The following is a 17437-nucleotide window of genomic DNA, read 5'->3' on the forward strand; positions in this document are numbered from 1 at the left end:
TACGATATATGTGTAATCTTGTTATAAACTTTATAATGGATCTAATTTGCGGTTATTTTTACACCGCCTTCGCTGGATTATCGCTGGCGGGAATTGTTTTACGATGGTCTTAAGAATATCGTCTTACGACTGTATGGAGCTAAAATATTAAAGACTCATTGGTTTTATTAATATCTGGCTGCTATGATTACAAGGTTATCTCTATAAACAAAACTATGAGTATATTTATGTTCCAGTATATTTATGTTTTATTTATGCACTATCTACCGCTTTTCCTCTATTAAACTCTTCCTACATCCAAAGGGTTGCCTGGAAGATATCGCTTTTCAGCGATAAGGCCGCCTAACGTAACGGTAGTCTTTGTTTTCGTTTCTTTTTTGTTTATGTACGTCCGCTTCTTTGTTTGTGTGAGTGCATTATTTATTTATTTATAAGGTGGTACAGTTAAGTGTACCTTCATCCCATTAACCATATCACGAATATGGAATTTTTGAAGTTATACCTAAAAATATCTGATACAATAGAACAACCAAACTAATAAGTTAAATATCTTCAAAGATTGCATACCACAGAAATAAACACAACAATTCATCCATTAGACATTACAACATCCTGCAACAGAGCATATGTCGAGTTAGTGCAGCTTTCTCACGACATCTTAATCATAGTCTATTAACTAAATCGCCTTGTAATCCACGACACGCATGGTCAATAGTTTGATGCGATATTAAAAGCAGTTAAGAATATTTGCGAAAAATACAACTGTTTACAAAATTCTAATTATTTATCTGTTTTAGTCCCACCTCATTACAACGTCGCGTGTTTATTAATCTTTATTTAGGTAAGTTTCATAAAATAGGTACCTACTGGCGGTAAGATAGCCCATTGCCACCCATCATGTGTAGACATTTATTTTAATTTGTGTATACATTTTACTAGAAAACTAATTGGATATTAGCAATTCTTCATTAATTCTAGTTTTACATTATTATTATATTATATACAAATTCGGAACCCAAATCTCCTAAATAACTCAAATTTCCATCGCATAATAAGTAGTCTTTTTAAATGCATTAAACCTAGAATCATCGTGCCATTTTGTTTCAATAGATAATGTTTCATACAATGTGTTAGTAAAGCAGAGAGCTGACCTACTACATAGAAAATCCAATGCGAGGACACGTTTGCCCCATTTCTTGTGAATGTTTCGAATATTCTAGACGTTCGCTCAAACTTCGTAACTGACATAGTTAAGAAAGCACATAAACTACGCATAAACTGAATATTTTGAACTCGTAACTTATTTTAATAAATAATAACGGAACCAAATGTTTCCAACATTACTGTTAGGAAAAGTATGTGACTCTTTTCTGAACATTACAAACGAATTCAGAAGCAGAATCGTAAACTACCTACTGTACGAAGATACGATTGATTGTTCTTAAAACTTAAAAAAAATTGCAAAGCTTTTCGCTCGCATCATTATATTATTAACCATAACATTTACATTTCACCAATTTTCTTGTTCACCTTAAATAAATCAACAAGTCACATAAACATTAATGTAATTAATAAAATAGCGTGACGAGCAACAGGTCATGGGTGGGCCGAGTGATTTGAAAAGGCATTTAATATTATTAAAGGTGAGAAATAATTACAACTGTTAAATTAATATGAATTAGGAACAGGACGGGGGAAAGTCAAGGTTAAATAGAAATTCCACTTAATTATGCAGAAACGTTGAAAAACGTAGTATTTGTTGGATAAAAAACATTCCTATTTTCAGCCACATATGTTTATGTGAATAACTTAATATCAATTACAATGTATTAACATCAAAGAGCAAATTAGATAGCGTCAAACAAATCTCATTAATAGAGAAGTGATTTTTTTTTTTTTTTTTTATAAATAGTCAAAATACTATTTTAAGATAAGACAGCTAATTGATACATAGTTCACCTGCAATAAAATACATTTTAGTGTTACAATCCCTCTACAAACTCACCGAAACTTTGCTATACTCGTGGTGATGCGCGAGATGCGCGGGCGCGCAGCTGGAGGCGGCGCTCGACACACTCAGAGCGTCCCCCTCGCTCGTGCCCTCCGCCTCGTCCCAACGCCGCCGTGACCCACTGCGAACCAACCCCGTGCCACGCTCAAGCGAAGCGGAAAGCGACAGATTCGACCCCGGAACACCGCTGTCGTCGCAATCGGACGAGGAACTATCCGCGCCACATTCGAACTTTGACGCCTCTAATGGCTCTTCATCCACGTCGTCCAAACCACGCGTCAATGTACTCCCGAATCTAAAGGAATCGCTATGCTTCCAAGGACGCTTAGCTGTACTGACGTCCGATTTTATCGTATCCGCGTCGGAACTGTCCTCGTCCGATTGCACGCTACCGTCGGAACCGTCGTCTGACGATTCCTCCATGCACGTTTTGAATGATGAATCGGATATGATTGTGACGTTGGAATTGCACGACTGCAACGACCAATGACCAGAGTGTTCCGAGGAATTTGACTTGTTCAGCGGTAGATCAGAAGCACACAAAGATTTAGAATCGGTCGATTTTGATCTATTCGAATTCAACGACATGACTTCAGATATATCTTTAAGTGAATAAGGCCTAGCCGTTGACGATATAGAGGAATGTGGTGACATTTCGACGTATGTATAGCTATCGCGGATTGATTTTTTACAGTTTGAATCTGTCCGTTCTAAAATATCTTGCACGTTAACTACAGCGTAAGGCTCTTCTAAATTAGAGGGCACCGATTTATTTTTTGTTAAACCGGTTTTTTGTCTGGTCAAAGAAAGAGTTGTCTCTAACGTAATATCTGGAGTAGATATACTTTTCTTTATGGCAGAGAATTTCACAATTAAGTCTATAGGAGAATCTCGCTTACTTGCATGTAACGAACATTTCCCTGAATCACAGAAACATCTAAATGATGTCGAAATCATTTCCATTCTATCCCTTAAAACATCCATATCTATAGTTACAGTCTCTTCACTTTTAGGCGGAATATCTAAAAGATCCTCGGCACTATTATGGAATTTGGGAGGCTTAGCTCTACAAAAACATATTGCAGTTTCGAAATAACTTTTCCGTTTTTTGTTGGTTTCAGTCATCGAGGAATCTGTGCTTATGGTATCTGTGTTAAAAATAGAGAGAAACTCCTGAACAGTGGGACCTTTATACATACAATGTCCCGTGCCTCTTATGTGATAATGTGCCAACGTTTCTTTTAAGAATGCATCATTCCATTTAGGCAAATCTCTAACATTTACTGAATTTCTATCAACTTCAATATTAGTGAATGTTTTATGCCTAAATAAGACTTTCTTTTTAACAGTTCTTTCTGTTTTCTTAGTCGGCAATGTACCAGTCATCGATAAATACATAGATTTTTCATCAACCTCACCACTACAATCAACATTTTCTAACGCACTCGCTTCGGTTACATCAGAATATTCCGATGCATTCGATTGAGTCCTATTTATACTAGATTTACTAGATTCTTTTCGGGAGACTAATTTTCGTCCATGGCGAAAAGATCTTGATTTTTCGGATAGAAGAATATCTTCTAAATTTGTCTCGTCAATCATAGAATCAGAAGATAACGTAGAAGATCTACTGATACTGGGTGAAGAATTATTGGATTGAGTTGGAAAGAACGTCCTTTTGGGAGGTTCTGGTGCTTTTCGAACAGGTATTATAATATTTTCGTAGACCGTTGGTTTTTCTGCGGTAAAACTAGATTCTTTAACAGGTATATGCGTTCGTTTTGCTGGCTTTGGAGACAGGGTGTTATTCTTTTCAAGTACAAAGTTAGCGTAGATGGTGTTGTTGTTGTTGTGAGAATTATCTGGTACAACTGAACGCGGTGGAGGTTTGGGTTTTGACATAGCAATAGCATCATGGACTACTTTTGTTTGAACAAAGGAACTAGTGACAATGGAACTGGAAAACTCATAGGATTCGTAGCATTCGTTAACTAGGTGAGCCGATTCTGAAGACATATTTGATATTGTTGATTTCCTGTTACTTTGAGGTCTTGGCTCGAAAATATCTTGAATCGCAGTTGGGTTAACCGCCTCAACTATATTTCTACTATTCTGATTAATATCGGAGTCAATTTCTGCAATAACGATGGATTCTGATAAAGATTCTCTCGAATCACTCAGTTCGTTGTTTTCAGATATATTTGGTAGGGAATTTTTAAAACCTGGGCAACTTCTATTACTCCTATTTACAGCGGAATCTCTATTTAAAGTTCCTACTCTATCTAAAGAAATCGTATCAAATTCATCGTTACAAACAACCTCACCAGACTCCTCTTTCTTTGCCAATCGTTTAAAAAATGTACTATTCCCTTTTTGAAAGCCGCTCGAATTGGATTTTACATCAGACTTTGATTTAACATCGACGTTCGACTCTGTTATGTTAGTAATGTTAGGAGCAGAGTTAAACTTTGCTTTGAGGCCCAAGCATTTCGAAGCAAGCTTTTTAACGAAACTCTGAGATGGATTTCGTGTTACAAGTGATGAAGATGAAGTTGAAAAGCTATCGTTTATATTGTTTTTCGGGGTCTCGTGGGTTGTCCTGTAAAACACATAAAGCAACAAAAATAAATCATGGGTTTAAAAAATAAAACAACTGATTGTAATCAAACAAAAATATCTTAAACGTACCACCACCAAAAAGAAAAACACAAAACAAACAATACTACTCTCTAGCACATTTCTGTAATAACTTTATCAACGAAGCTTGCTATACAAACGAGTCAAGGTACTACGACAATTGCAGATGAAATTTAGTTACATCTCAACGTAACATTTTAATTTCCTCTAACTTTCTAAAGCTTTTGTTAGATCAGAAATTCTTTTACCGGTATCATTTTCAAAGTAAAAAGTGTACGTTTCGTTTATATTAATTTTGTTTGAATGTGCTATCTCAGCCGGTCCTTTGCCTGCCATCAAAGGACGGTAGTCTTTATCTCGTGTACAAACTCGTACCTGACCGTTTTCTAGGCAAAATCAAAGGGACGGAAGATTTTAATGAGACTCGCATTGAGTTTTTGTTTTGCATCCTTTAAAGAAGTGCTATGTACATTTTTAACGATTGTTCGTTCTCGTTCTATACAAATATAGATTCCGAACAATGAGTATCCATTGTAATGTTCTGATAATAAAATAATGATCGAGAAAAATTGCAAGGCGAGCGCCTAAACTGTTGATAATTACGATACGGCCTCCGTATTTCAGGGGGTTCGTTATAATTTAGTTAAAATTTAAATTAAACGTAAATTATAACACATGTGCGATACGTGAAAAGCACAACGCTAAGACAGCAATCAAGGGGTTCAAAGGTGACACGTAGTGTGTTATAATTGAGCCGCTCTCCAATTAAAACATATATTTAGTCTAAAGAGTATTCGCGTAATTACAGGGAGGGATTCCTTTAAGATAACACGCATTTAGAAGACGTCTATATATATGTCAAATGTGATTAGAGCATACAACGTTAGTGGGTTAACGAGCAACAGAAAAAACAGAAAGATGTTTTACAAGTCACCCCGAGGCGTTTATGGCAGTCCCATTACGCGAATGATTTAGGGCGGAATGTTTTAAAAATTAACTGGGTTTTAACAGTATATTTCTGTAAATATAAAAGCACTGCCGAGTTTTGTATATTATAATTAATTAGTTGAACCATTGAAACACAAATCATTACACAGTTATAAGTTATCAAAACACGCATTTATGTTTTATTTCGTGTAATTATTTGTGTTTTAATGGCTACAACACGGCAATCCAAACCTTAAAAATATATAAATTAGAGTAATTTTTGCACAACATTAAACAGAGTTTCATTAACATTATTGACACATCATTTAAAAAGTTGTTACTGACAAATATTACCAGTAAATTAACGATATTATATTGCTATATATATACTCACATGACGAGTTGGTGGGGATAACTCGTGGGGCTGCAGTCTTGTACGGGGAATGGCGGTAGGTCCTCTTCGCTTTCGTAGTTATTACGGGCCATACTTTCGTATTCTGTGGAGGCATGTACTTTATGATATCTGTAGAACATTTTTGTTGGGTGTGTCATTTCATGAAAGATATTGAAATAGAGATATTTTTAATCTGTACTATCTGCAATGATAGAATTCATCAGACATACAACCCATTTTATTTTAATAGTTTTAATGTAAGCTATTAAGTATATTATGGTACATTTTATTTACATGAAAAACAGACTGGGCATAATTATTTACTTTTGATACTTATGATTGAGAAATTTGCTTATGAGAATTACAAATCATCACAAATGTAAAACACTGTATTCGCGTCTTGAAAGAATCAGAAGTTATCAACCCTTACAGGTGAAGTTAGCTAGCCTAGTCGAAGCCTGAAGCCGACTCCCTACGGGAACCCACCTCGTATAACTCTCCGGACCCGCCTGGTGGCCTCCTCCGAATAATCCGCCAGCAGATCCTCGACCGTCTTCCCCCGGCCGTCCAGCGCGCGCAGGTCCGCGCCCTTCGCGAGCAGTATCCTCACCACGGACGCTTTGCCGAAGCAAGCCGCGTCGTGGAGGGGTGTGCCCGAGTTGGTGCGAACGTTCGGGTCTATGCCCGCCGCTAGCAGAAGCGAGACCACTTCCCTGGGAGGGGTTTTGGTGTCGTTTACTTATGAACAAACATACACATCATCACCATAATCATCATCAGCTCATATATGCTCCCACAGCTGGGACACAGGCCTACTATGAGGGTTCAGGCCAAAATCCACCACGTTCGCCAATTGCGAGTTGGCACATGTAGTGGAATTTTTTGATTCTTGGACATACCGGTTTGCTCGCGATGCAATGTACTAGCTGCGCCCCGCGGTTTCACCCGCGTAAGTCTGTATCCCGTAGGAATGGGATATTGGGATAAAAAGTTGTTTATATGTTATTCCAGTTGTCCAGCTATCTACGTACCAAAATTCATTGCAATTGGTTCGGTAGTTTTTGCGTGAAATAGTAACAAACATACGCATATCCTTACAAACATTCGCATTTATAGTATTAGTAAGATAGTAAGATGCAACATATAATGTATGTGTATAACGCACTGACCATCTTGCGAGTACGGTCAGATTGGACAGACATGTGTATCTTTCCTTTTAAAGGGTCAGCTGTGATGTACTACGTGGTGTAACCCCGTAGTGGAGGGGAACTCACATGCAATACAATTAATAAATAATGTTCGATTGTTTTTAATTCGTTCTAGTACTATATAAGAATAGTATTATACAAACAATTTTGCATAATATTGGTATCGATATGTCGCTACTTAAAATGCAGCAATAATTATTGTACAGCTATAATTTTCATTGTCTTTTAGTCGTAGATTCAATTCTGTCAAGTGGAAATAACGAATTCGCATTAATTCTTTATTTTAAATTAATACAACTATTTTATAATGATTGTATAATACGATAACAAGGTTTCCAAGATACAATTTAACATGAGTCGATTTTATTTAAACAAATTTTTTCCTAGAAATTAATATAGACTCATCAAATGCATTCAAATTAAACTATCATCAGGCACACAAGTTAGATTTCACACAAAAAATCCATAATTGGTTACGTTCTATATTGCTGTTGTGAAAAACAAAAATAGAAATGATAAAAGCATACGAACAATTGAATATACACGACAAATTAATTGCACGCCTTTATCAGCGAATTGATACCGCGAATAGTGACAAACGAAAAGTGAAACACAAACAGGACAGAACAAACACTAACGCTCCGATGCGAATTGCATATTTATGAACATTTTTAACGAATCAATCCAAACTTCTGACATAACGGTGCAGAGTTTATCTCGTGTATTTGTATTATAATTATGAGTGGCTAATAATATAATGTGATTTAAAATAGTAACAGGTATTATGCGTATTAGGGGGGAACCGGCGAATGCAATTATATATATATAGCTTCTCGGTCCGGCTTCGCCCGTGCAACATACTCGAATATTGGCTATGTCACTCAGTGAAGTTACAGCTTTCTATTGGTGAAAGAATATTTGAAATCGGTCCAGGGGTTTTTCCGTGAAAACGTTACAAACATACAAATATACAGAAGCTTTGCTCTTTCTAACATTAAGGTAGATTTATAGCGTGACCCACAAATGAGCCTTCACAATGTTTTGTAACTTATTAGTAGATAAAGTTTGCATCAGATGCGATAGTGGAAAAATAGTTAGTGAAATCTTTCTATAAAGATGTACACATACGATAGTATTTTTTGTGTGTGGGAGCAGGATAATATAATTAATTGCTCATTCATAAGTCCGGTCGTGATACAACGAAACTCTTTCAAACTTCGATGCATTTAAACAGATGCATTCACAAACTGTACGTTTTTCCTCATCTCCACCATCCAAGCAACACTAATCCCCGTACATCCATCTAACAGCGTCAACACAGAACCGATTGGAGCGTTATAACGAACGAATGAATATGAATATCCGTATCGCGCCGTGTGTACCCGCCTTACATTAGCATGCATTAATATTCAACGGTAAATAGTTGCTCAGATTGTAGTGCACGTGGGACAACGTAAGGGATCGCTCCGAGCGACACGTGATGACGGAATGGCGTATGTATCAAGAATAACATGATGCTGGTCGATTAATTATTTGACGTTCAAGTTGCGTTTCAACCCAGTCTCCCCTTGACGATACTGAAGGTGCATCTACACTATTGTGCGAAGTTATGCGAATAACGACCACTCTCTATTCGCTGTGAGTATGTAGCGAAAAAATCTGTGAGTGGTGGTTCAGTGGTGAAGACTTAAAGACTTAAAATCGATCGGGGGTTCTCTGCATCTGCGCACGTGGATAACAGAGAAAAACGTAGTGAGGAAACCGGCACGTCCAAGAATCAAAAGTTCGACTATGGCCTGAACACTCATAGTAATCCTCTGTCCCAGTATTGACGAAATTTGGATATAAAAATCTTTTCTAACGCTATTAATCTCTCATTACGATTTAATACGTTGATATAAAGGAAAGATACCATATAAAGATAAACATGTCTGTCCCAAAATATTGTACAAGTATACCTTTTATTAGTAAAAGATTCTCGTCTCAAGTAATAAAACAGTAACCGCAACGAAAGTAATTCAAACGTAGTGGTATAATATATGTATATTATCAATTCACTGTAATAATATTATTGAAGACTAAGAATTGATAGAAAATTGAACATAATTTAGAAATTTAGTTAATTTACGTTCTAAAATAATATTAGTACAATAATTTGAATTGATAATATTATCAGGCTGATGATATTTAGTCGTTTTATAATTACATTCCAGTAAGTAATTGTCATTTAGTTAATGCAACTGATTTTTATCATTTAAATGTGTTCACTTGGATTGTGACTGAACTGTTAAAGACACAAAAACCTAAAAACTCATCCCAGGCAGAGCCAGGGCGAGAAGCTAGTCTATGAAATTGTAAAACAAACCACAATACTCACTTGTGACCATTCTTGCTGGCTCTATGCAACGGCGTTGACGAAAACGATCGAACTTTCCAGTTGGGATACTTATACGGCTGCACTAACATCGGTTGTACTCTCAACAGATGCTGGACCGTTTCCAACCTGTTGATGGCAATTAAAGCAAAAAAATAGAGAAATTTATTTAATTCGAATAATGCGTGGTTAAAGTTTTTATGGTATGGTTTGTATGGTTTACAGCCTTTCATCCCCTCTTTTATCCCCTTGTGAGTGAAATTTACGAAAGCCCTTCTTAGCGGATGCCTCGGTAAGCGAAATTTCAGCCCCATCAGTCTTTTTTTTTATAGTGGGGAAATCTTGCATAGATACCCACGGCCCCCGGGGATGGAGCCGTGGGTTATGTCGGATTCTTACCGACCAAAACCCCACTGTGTTCCGTCTAGCCACTTGAGTGAAGGGGCCACGGGAGCTGGTTAAAATACGTCCGTGACCCCCTCGGAGCCCGATCAGTCCTGTACTTTGGGCTGTGCGTTGTTAGATCAGTCAGTCAGTCAGTCAGTCCATTGCGTTTGATATAAGATCACAATCAATACATATTTAACTGTTTATAACAGAACACATACTCGTATTTTGGGAAATCGTTTTTGAATGGCAAATTCCATGCTTTCGAGAGAGAACTGCTGTAACGCTTTTGATAAAATTTGAAAAAAATTATTGCACTTGCGGATTTCAAAATATCCAATCAACTCTGTATTAACAAAAGGTCAGTCAGTCAAAAATGGCTACACAATAAGTGCAACATTCAATCAAAAGGGCATGGTTACTTCATAATACTTCGAATTAATACTTGACAAGGGTACATAGAATGCAGTACATTGTATAATTGTATTATTTTTATTTTAACTCATAGACACTCACAATTATATCTAAATCTTACGTTTACATTTTGCTTTCAATAGTTGAAGAAGCTCGGTGAAGCGAAAACCAAAAGTTTCACATATGTTAACTTCGTACACCGTAACTATTTGAGAGAATAAGCTCGTAAGACCACACCAAGGGCTCTCTAAGTCTAACAAACTCGTTACAAAAACATTTACTAAATAATTTCAAATTCGTGTGCGAAAGTCAACATAAGAGATAACATTGGTCATATTAAAAGGGCTTTGATACCGCATGGAATGATGGACTTTTTTATCCAAATGCGCTAGAAGACGAGTTATGTTTTTCAAAGGTATGTTACATACAACCTCAGCAACGAATATTTTTGGGTATTATTAAATGCATTATAATTGTGACATACCCAGGAAATACGCTGTTTTTTCCTTAGCTACGCGGACGAAGTTGAGGGCGGAAATCTATTTTTTACAAAATTTTGATGTGACAGTGGAGCACGTTTCGGCACGAATTGGACCAGGTCGCACCGGGGAAGTACCACATCCCCAGAAAACCGGCGTGAAATAATAGCATGCTATTGTGAGTGGGGGAGTCGCAGGCCCGTTTCCTTTTCCTTAGCCTATCCAGTCCATTCCTTCATCATCAATCCTTTTACTCCTTATCCATGAACATACGCAGAGGCACTACTTCTATGAAACCAGCAGTCCAGTTGCCCGCTATGAAATAGAAAAAAACCATCGAACCTACCGTCCGTACTGCGCGGCGAGATCCAGAGCGCTCTCCTGCTTAATATTCCTGATGTTCACATCAGCACCGCGGGCTATCAGTTGCGCGACGACATTGACGAAACCAAACTGAGCGGCCATCAGCAGCGCCGTCTCTTGGTCCAGCGTCTGAAACAATTTCACTTGCTAACCTCCGTAGTTCCCCCTGGCATCACTATCCAATTAGTCATTCCGACAAACGTTGCCCTGATGGTGCTTGAAGTTTAAATAGTTTTAGTAGAAAAATGTTATCATAAAGATCAGTTCACCCCGTTAAAAGCTATGCTGTAACAAACGCAAAAAAAAATTCAACCGTTCACCTCCTCCCTTTTTTTGAAGTGGTTTAAGGTTAATACAGGTAAAAAAATAAGGTTTAATACAATAAAGCCACATACCACTTGGTTAACATTGACAGGCGGGTTATTGTGCGCCAGCAGCATGCCCACGATGTCGGAGTCGCCCTTCCACGCGGCCAGGTGGAGGGGCGTAGCGCCCTTTTTGTCTGCCACGCATGGCGACGCGTCTACCGATAGTAGCAACCGTACAATCTCCCTAGAAAAGTGCGAACGATTAAGCAATGCGCTAGCATGTTGAGCGGTATCGAAAACCGATATGTTACACTAGCTGCGCCCCGCGGTTTCACCCGCGTAAGTCCGTATCCCGTAGGAATATCGGGATAAAAAGTTGCCTATATTTTACTCCAGTTGTCCAGTTATCTACGTACCAAATTTCATTGCAATCGGTTAAGTAGTTTTTGCGTGAAAGAGCAACAAACCCACACACATCCTTACAAACTTTCGCATTTATAATATTAGTAGGAAGTAGGATAGTAGGATAGGATGTATACCTATTATGCGATTCAATTAACAATACAAACGACAGTGACATTTTTGTGTCAATTTTGTATCAGACGTAATCAGGTAAATGATGCAATTTTAATAAGGTTAAGAAACAGTTGAATTCATGCAGTAAGTAAGCTTGCTTATAACTCACTGCAATTTGGTCAAGATTGAATATAAAGACCTAATACATGTTTTTATATAAGTTAATTAATAAACAATAATCATAGTTCTAATAAATAAAGAAAAATGCTGTATAGTTTAAATCTTTAACGATTAACATTTCAACACAAAAAAAATCTCGGTCATTATATTACATATATACAGTTAGTTGCACACGGGGGAAAATATTGTTAAAATGAATACAAAACTATACTGACTTGTGACCACGCAGACAAGCGTGATGCAGCGGCGTGTATCCATTGTCATCTTGCACATTCACACCGGCACCTCTTCTTAAACTGTCAACAAAGGTAAACATCGAAATTATTATTAATATATTCACAGTGAATAATTAAAAAAGATACATGCATAAAACGATTTTCAAATCATAGTTTTATGTGTTTTACGATCAGTTTCTTCTGAAAGGACTCTTCCTTTTATTTCGCGTTCTCAAAAAAAGTTGCAATTGAGTTCGTAAATAATAAATCTTTATATAACCTATTATATCGAAAATTAAATTCAATGATTAGTCGAGTTGTAAAAGAAAAATTAACATTATTGGCGAAAAACGCTTTAACTTTATTCTGTATTCTAAAAAGAAAAACAAAAAAAACATAAATAAAAAAATTAACAATAAAAAAAAGTCCGCAGTCGGTAGGATTCGAACCTACGCTCCCAGAGGGAATCTGATTTCTAGTCAGACGCCTTAACCGCTCGGCCACGACTGCTACATACGACTCTGCGAAAGTTGAATACAAGTTTCAAGTTTTACTCGTAACGTTATCACACAATTACAAATGAAGATTTATTCGGATTTAATAACATATTGTTATTTTTTAACATATTTTTTCACACTTTTAGTTATCTTATAGAAATCTATATCTAATCTATACACGTTTTATAGGTCATCCGTCAAATCACAAATTAATTACAAGTAAATAACAATTAATTAACAAAAAATAGTTTTCTTCGCAAACTTAAATGCGCAAGATTTTTTTTATAGAATGTCGTCATCTGATTAGCGACAATGCCACTACCGTTAACATGCTTTATCCTCAAGATCGGCCTTGACACGACACATAATAAATTGCGCGGGGGGTCAAAGACCTCATTGAAACAATGGTACGGCTGCATTCGCCTAATTTTAGGATTTATTTTTTAAACAACCGTTAACCACGGCATCTGTGCGGATTGAATGAAATAATTTCCAACCGAAACGTCGCGTCGACCCAATTACCGAGTGTAATTTGAGAAATATTCATTTTTATTATTGGGCAATTCACTCGTGACCTGGTTTTACGTAAGATTCCACCATTCCATTATAAACCATTGTATTTGATTTTAATTCGGGTTTAGAATACATCGTATACATATTTATTTATCCTCTATGAACGGCCAGTGGTTTTATGAATTCAAATTATCTTGTATCTGACTCGAACAAATATAATATGACTCATGATTATTCAGATGAAAACAAAATAAATGTTAATTGAGAACCTTATAAAACCGAAAAATACTGTGCTATATAAATAATACATACATATATAATAATGTAACTTAAAAAAATGTAACTTAAAAAAAAAAAGAAATGGTTGAAACCTCTATAAAATTTATTTTTCAATAAAACTCTTTAAGATATAAAACATTACCATCAAAATTATCGGAAAATAACACATTTAGCATAAGTTGGTTAGAAACACATTATTAAAGTATTCATAGACCGGAAGCTTTCGAGACAAAGACAACCGCAATGCATCTAATCAAGTACAAAACAATAAGTACCACTTAAATTAAGGCTTGCCACCATTACGTTTAAGTGAAATAATGCGATTTACACCTATTGTATTGTATGTTGTATGTCCAGTGTTATAAATAATAACATAACAACATAAAATAACAATAACAAAAAAAAAATTACAATTCGTGCATAGAGGTATGGAATATAACCAGATTTAGTTGTTTTGATTATTAATGCCGGCACATGTATGTATGCTTTTGTGCATACCTATTCAACACAAGGATATTTAGTAAATTTTCTACTTAATGCTTAAAATAAATGTAGCTATTCCGTGTTTAATGTTACCGTAGTAGAATAGATCAAAACAAACACGTAATCCTCTCACTATATCTGCCCAGTACAACCCGAAACCACATATAATACACCAACTGAACCTCACCTATCAAAATCGAAAATCTTAGACCGTATCTTCCGCTTGGCTTTCACGCATTTCCTATACAAATTACACTTGGCCTCGCAAACGTTCGCACAAATATCAAACGTACCGAAGCACTGAACATTTTTATTAACGTCCATTTTCGATAACAATATAATGGACACTAACACCGTCGTTATGTTCCCATATTTCTACGCTGACTCATAGGAATCCATGGGATCGAGTCAAAAACAGGTTCTGTCACGGTGTACGCGAAGGGACTGCATTTACTACTAAATTATCATACGATAATGGACGATAAGATTGCAGAAGTAGTTCAAGGAATTAGCATATTATTACGAATAAGATAACTAAAATTTTGCCCCAACTATTCGTATAAATAGCGTAGTAGGTAAATCAAATAATATCTACAAGTTACGACGCATGCACGCATGTACCACACGAAAATTATCTAATCGTTGATAGGTTTAAATGTGGAAGTATGGGACGGTAAAACAAGTTCATTTCCCTATTTCAATGATAAATTCAGATATTGTTAATAATCATGTATTCAAATAAAAATAATCGCAGCAAACGCACATTAAACTAAAAATAAATGATAAGCTTTTGACATATTAGCTACGATTATTTACTTAATCTTCCTACATTATTTATTTCGTCTTAACCATTCGTAATACGACTCAGTCTGTAGATATGTTCTGTTCAGCTCATGCGTTAGTAAAAATCAAGGATGTTACCTATCCTATTTGAACGCACAAATCTCAGGAATAGTGTTAGATAGCCCATTTATTAAGGAAGGCTATAGGCTATAAATGTACCACGGGCGAAGCCGGGGCGGACTGCTAGTAAAAAAATACATGTCAAACTGTCAAATAAGCTATCGGGGAACACTATTAGGAAGAGTGAAAAGATGAAAAAGGTCCCTAGTGATACAAAAATTATAACCTGTTATTAGTGTAGTGCTTTAGGGTTGGTAATTACTGATGTCGGGGTTATTCCAGTATTTGAAATTAACACGTACGAGAATGGTAATTGTTGTGATAAATATAAAGTATGTTGAACGTATATAAAGTGTGACGAACATATTATATTTTAATAATATACCTATCAATACAATACTTAAGAAACGAGTACTCTTCTGCATGGGAATTTTGAAATTTTTGGAATTATTTTTATTCAAGCCTTAGAACATAAATGCACCACAAAACTGATTAACGGTTCTTACTAATTAAAAAGTTGAAGTGCTCAAAATTTTTAACAATTTGGGACATGAAAATAAGGAATAAAATTGAATAATATTGCCTCAAGAAAAAAAACGTTTCGACAAAATTTTGAATAAAAAGTATCATGCATTATACTATACATTATATCTTATTAGATTAAATCAAATACTTCGTGAGGCCATCCAGTACGATTTTATAGCTATTTAGGTAATGACTCAGTAACAAAGACAAGTATCACAAAGCCAAACCTGAGTAGAACAATGTTTACTAATAGTTCACTGTCCAAACGCCATTCTAACCGCATAGCTAACAATAGACCTATACAGACTACAGACATAGCCGTTGTGACTATGCTTGTATTATATACCCATACGGTTGACCAGGTATCTGTTAGTTACCAGCTTAGTACGGCCACTGTAATTGTGTGCATTATTTTGTTACATAGAATCATCAATATTCATTCAAATCGTTCATCATTCGATTTCGTATTCGTTACGCATCAATAACATAATTAGATCAAATGGCATTTGTGGTAAAGACGGATTCCGTATCCTTTTCTTCATCCTATCCAGTCCCTTTTACTCCTGTCATCAGTCCTTTCCTTATCCCTTATCCGTTAAAAGCAGGTAACGCATTTGCAAATGCCCTAACACTGGAAATGTTCATGGGCGGTGGTGATCAAATCAGGTGAACTATTTGCCCAGTTTCCCGCTGTACATAACATAAAAATACTGTGACTATCTCGCTAAGTTTGGAATGAAAGTCTAAATGCAACATAAATATAGAATTCTGCGTCGAACTCCAAAATAAAGCCTAAATAGAGTGCATACTAATGCTAGTATCAACAAAAAAACAATCGTCCCAAACATCTGGTATATATGGTCACCATCGACAGGGTCACTAGCTGGCCTGTCCACCATTAGTCACGATTCTGGTTGAATGAAATTATTTTCCTCAACGTAGTTATACATAAAACACGAGAGCATGACTTGCAAAATAATGTTAGATCACTGACCAAATAAATAACTATTGTTTATTTACTTAAAGCTTTCTTTTCTTGGCAATTTCAGTTAAATCAAACAAAAAGAGCAAAACAGAGAAAAACTTAGTGAATTAAGGCAATAGCGTACAATGTAGGTATATATATCTAAATACACGTAAAACTCAAGGGTATATGCTATGTGTTTTTATTTCAATGAACATATATAAATTGGACATCTCAATCATATTAAAAAACAAAATTTAAGTAAAAAACTGACTGCTTTGTTGGTCTGCTGGTTACGATGATTAACTTAAAAATAGACAGGAATACTGTCAAGTATATGACATCTCAAAGCAGTTGTACATTATTGCTTCCATTATAGATATGTTAAGGAGAATAATCTTTGCTTTATCCTCATTAAAATATCCTCGTTCTAAAAATAAGCGAAATAATATAATATGCTAGACCACAAGTTCTATAGGTAACTAGATAACAAATGCGCATCGGTTCTTATAAGTGTACAGCAGAACATATATTGTTCTAAATAGCTAAAAGCATGAACTTTAAGTTGTCACACGCTGTAATATACTTTGTGAAAATTCAAGGAAACAATAGCATGGAATTGCTTAATAATACCTACCTATATTTTCATAGAAAACAAAGGCACAATTCATTTGCATGTTCAGCCATGTAACGACCCTATGTGTCCACAACACACCAGGCTGCACGGCATCTGGTGATACGTGCCCGGACCTTTTATTTTACCGGTTTCAAGGTCATCGACTGGAATGTACCGCGACCGGAGCGGGTCGGCTTGCACGCTCAAGTGATTCAACGTCGAATTTGATCAAAATGTTTTATTT

At 36.0% G+C, this 17437-nt stretch overlaps 1 protein-coding gene and 1 non-coding gene across 3 annotated transcripts in view; both read right to left on the reverse strand.

Annotated features, from left to right (window-relative positions):
• LOC119837367 overlaps window positions 1–17437 on the reverse strand; it is a 96024-nt gene that overhangs the window by 72090 nt on the left and 6497 nt on the right. For both annotated transcript variants that reach the window (XM_038362931.1, XM_038362930.1), the window contains exons 2-8: window positions 12414–12494; window positions 11590–11746; window positions 11178–11323; window positions 9555–9680; window positions 6456–6682; window positions 5970–6072; window positions 2006–4610 (exon numbers count right to left, since the gene is read on the reverse strand). In XM_038362931.1, the coding sequence (XP_038218859.1) occupies window positions 2006–4610; window positions 5970–6072; window positions 6456–6682; window positions 9555–9680; window positions 11178–11323; window positions 11590–11746; window positions 12414–12494 (3445 nt within the window). The remainder of the gene's footprint in view (window positions 1–2005; window positions 4611–5969; window positions 6073–6455; window positions 6683–9554; window positions 9681–11177; window positions 11324–11589; window positions 11747–12413; window positions 12495–17437) is intronic.
• Window positions 12842–12923, reverse strand: Trnas-aga. Its single transcript has one exon. It is a non-coding gene; the product is annotated as a tRNA-Ser (tRNA).

The sequence above is a fragment of the Zerene cesonia genome, chromosome 27 (assembly GCF_012273895.1).
Source record: "Zerene cesonia ecotype Mississippi chromosome 27, Zerene_cesonia_1.1, whole genome shotgun sequence".
Taxonomy (NCBI): Eukaryota; Metazoa; Arthropoda; class Insecta; order Lepidoptera; family Pieridae; genus Zerene; species Zerene cesonia.